Here is a 3,577-nt window from a genome sequence, read left to right on the forward strand (position 1 = left end):
TTTTTGTATTTTTAGTAGAGACGGGGTTTCATCGTGTTAGCCAGGATGGTCTCGATCTCCTGACCTCGTGATCCGCCCGTCTCGGCCTCCCAAAGTGCTGGGATTACAGGCTTGAGCCACCGCGCCCGGCGACATTTTTTAAAGGTGGTATGTAACTCATTTTGTTTGTTTGTTTTTTGGTAAACTGTCAATTATCTGTCAAAAGGTTCAGTCTTATATTCTCTTCTCATCTCACAGTTTACCCTATAGGGTTACTATAGGACCAACTTAGCCCTTTGTAATTAGTATTAACCGAACAGAACAAAACTGGTAATAAAAACCTGTATGGGGGGATCAAAACATTCCACAAATCCAAATAATGTGGATCATTTAGGATTATTATCCAAGTATGTTTTCTTTGCTCTATTATAACCAGTTCTTTCTGTTCTATTCCTTTCTGTCCTTAAAGCAGTAATGTCATATTTTCCTTTCTGCATGCCCTCTAATGTAATAAGCAAAGATTCCCCAGACCGCAGGAGGGGTAATAATTACTGCTTCTGAAACCTCCAGAATTAATGATACTGACTCACTCACTCTGTTGTTCTTGCTTTTTGCTTTGTTTTCAGCCGACTCTGTGGTAGCCCTTGTCCAGCTGTGTGGCCTGATGTTATCAAACTACCCTACTTCAACACCATGAAACCGAAGAAGCAATATAGAAGGCGTCTACGAGAAGAATTCTCTTTGTGAGTTTGGGGAAAATGTTACATCTCGTTTCTGTGTCTGGCTGGTGTTGAGACTTGACTTTTTCCTGGTCTGGGGAGTTAATGTCCTAATTTATCATGGCAACACAGTGTAGGAAAACATTTTAGTTTTGAACAGTATATGAGTTTTATCATAGCCTTTTTGTAATTTTCTCTTCTGAAGTCTTTAGACAATAGAAAACCATTTTCTTTTGAACAATATATAAATTTTCTCAATGGAACTATTGCTTCATGGTTTTTTATTTGTTTGTTTGTTTTTTAAATTGAGACAGGGTCTTGCTCTGTTGTCCAGGCTGGAGTGCAGTGGCATGCTTAGGGCTCACTGCAGCCTTGACCTGCTGGGCTCAAGCAATCCTCCCACCTTAGCCTTCTTTTTTTTTTTTTTTTTTTTTTTTTGAGACAGAATCTCACTTTGCTGCCCAGGCTGGAGTGCAGTGGTGTGAGCTCGGCTCACTGCAACCTCTACCCTCTGAGTTCAAGCGATTCTCCTGCCTCAGCCTCCCGCGTAGTNTATTTGTTTCATCTCAAAGCATAGGTCAGACAGATTCATTGACCTTTTTTTTCTCTCCCCACTTTAAAAAACTGAAAAATTCCAGGCATGTAACAAAAAGTATAGAATATTCATGTAATCTTTTATTATTATTATTATTTCAAAGAGATGTGGTCTTGCTATGTTACCAGTCTGGTCTTGAACTCTTGGTTTCAAGTGATCCTCCTACCTAGGCCTCCCAAAGTGCTGGGATTACAGGCATGAGCTGCCATGCTCAGCCTTTATTTTAATTTATTTTGAAATAATTTCAATCTATGGAAAAGTTACAAGAATAGTACCGAAAACTTTAGTATAGCCTTATCAAATTCATTCGATAGTTAAACCTTTTTTATTGAAGTATAAACTGCATATATTTTTATATACTTTTACTAATATATCCACCAGTAAAACCATCAACACAACCAAGATAATGATCACCCGCCAGTTTCCTTATGCTCTTTTGTAATTCCTTTCCTTTACTCATACCCTCCCATTCCCAAGCAAACCACTGTTCTGCTTTCTGTCACTATATAGATTAATTTCTATTTCTAGAATTTTATACAAATGGAATTATATAGTATATACTCCCCCCACTCTTTTAATCAGCATAAATGAATTGAAATATATTCATGTTTTATTCACTAGATTCTACTAAAAATACAAAAAAATTAGCCGGGTGTGGTGGTGCATGCCTGTGGTCCCAGCTACTTGGAAGGCTGAGGCAGAGAATCACTTGAACCCAGGAGGCAAAGGTTACAGTGAGCAGAGATTGGGCCACTGCACTCCAGCCTGCGCGACAGAGTGAGACTCTTATCTCAAAAAATAAAAATAAAAAAGTCCAACTGATCCTAGCTGATGACAGTAAATTATTTTCTTTGCAATACAGTGCCAAGAGGGCTATAGTATAGTGCATCTTCTACAGAGCAGATTAATGACAAAAATGAATACAAACTTTATAGAAACTAACTACAGAGAGCATCCTTGTTTATTTATTTATTTTTTGTTAGTATTGTTCTTTAATTTTGAGCATCCTTGTAAAATTGTCTTTAGTTATTTCCTTAATTTACAATGGCATGATGGAAAAGGACTCTTGACTCCCTTTCTCTGTTCATAGAGTGTCTTTAATAGGTGACAAAAGTTTGATCTGCTGGCAAATTTAAATCCTTTATACTGTGTGTTTCACTGTAAGAAATATTTTCTCTTTGGAAACTCAGACACTGAAATTTGGGGCTAGTTATCTTTGTTGCAACCTGATACATTAATAATATAAAAAAATTTTTGAGACACTTTAAGTATACTCTAAGAATTTCTCTTCTGACCTCTCAATTTTACCTTTTCTAGATGTATTCTTGGGGAACTGTTCACAAAGAAGCCTATTTTTCAAGCCAATCTGGAACTGGCTCAGCTAGAACTGATCAGGTACAGCTGTACATGTGCTCTTGAGGGCCCAGGTGTGATAGGTAATCTCATCCTCCAGTTTCTAACACTTTCTAGTCATTCTGAATGAATTTATGTTTCTTATGTCCAAGTAAGTTTCTCTTTACTCAGTCAGGTTTACCATATATTTTGTCATGGGCTATGCATATAAAGAAGTTTTATTTCACCTCATTTTTAGGTCTTACCTTGCATATTTTTTATTAGCTCTTCATATAAAAGCATACCATTTTTGGGATGGCCCTTCCATTCGTAGCTCAGATTAGATTAAATTTATTCAGTAAACATTTATTGAGCCTGTTATACAACAGATTACTTTTAACATTAAACTTTAGGATTCAGAGATAAAAAAAAATACGTCCCTGCCTTCAAAGAATTTAGAATTTAGTAAGGTATAGCTTAGCAAGTAAATAGTTATGAAATACAACGTATAATAGAAAATTTGGGGAAGGCCCAGGATTGGGCTGGCATTTGGGTGGATTTGTTTTTGTTTTGTTTCTTCAATAAAATTGAAGGGAAGAATATAGCAGGTTAGTGTAGTGTTTTTTGTTTTTTGTTTTTTTTTAAATAGAGAGTGTCTCACTCCATCACCTAGAGTGGAGTGCAGTGGTGTAATCATAGTTCACTGCAACCTCAAACTCCTGCACTCAAGTGATCCTCCCTCCTTACCCTCCTAAGTAGCTTGGACTACACCTGTAGTCCCAGCTATTTTTTCATTCGTTTTGTAGAGACAGGGTCTCATTATGTTTGTTGCCTGGGCTTGAACTCCTGGGCTCAAACAGTCCTCCCGCCTTGACCTCCCAAAGTGCTGGGATTACACACATGAGCCACCACACCAGCCTAATGTAGACCTTTGTTTTTTTTTTTTTTTTTT

The 3,577-nt window shown here is 37.2% G+C and overlaps 1 protein-coding gene across 1 annotated transcript in view; it reads left to right on the plus strand.

The window, feature by feature from the left end:
- Positions 1-3,577, plus strand: part of CDK12 (cyclin dependent kinase 12) — an 80,362-nt gene that overhangs the window by 58,184 nt on the left and 18,601 nt on the right. Inside the window, 1 exon segment of the mRNA XM_017869236.1 lies at positions 591-722. Coding sequence (XP_017724725.1) covers positions 591-722 — 132 coding nt within the window.

The sequence above is a fragment of the Rhinopithecus bieti genome, unplaced genomic scaffold (assembly GCF_001698545.2).
Source record: "Rhinopithecus bieti isolate Rb0 unplaced genomic scaffold, ASM169854v2 scaffold_5019, whole genome shotgun sequence".
Classification (NCBI taxonomy): domain Eukaryota; kingdom Metazoa; phylum Chordata; class Mammalia; order Primates; family Cercopithecidae; genus Rhinopithecus; species Rhinopithecus bieti.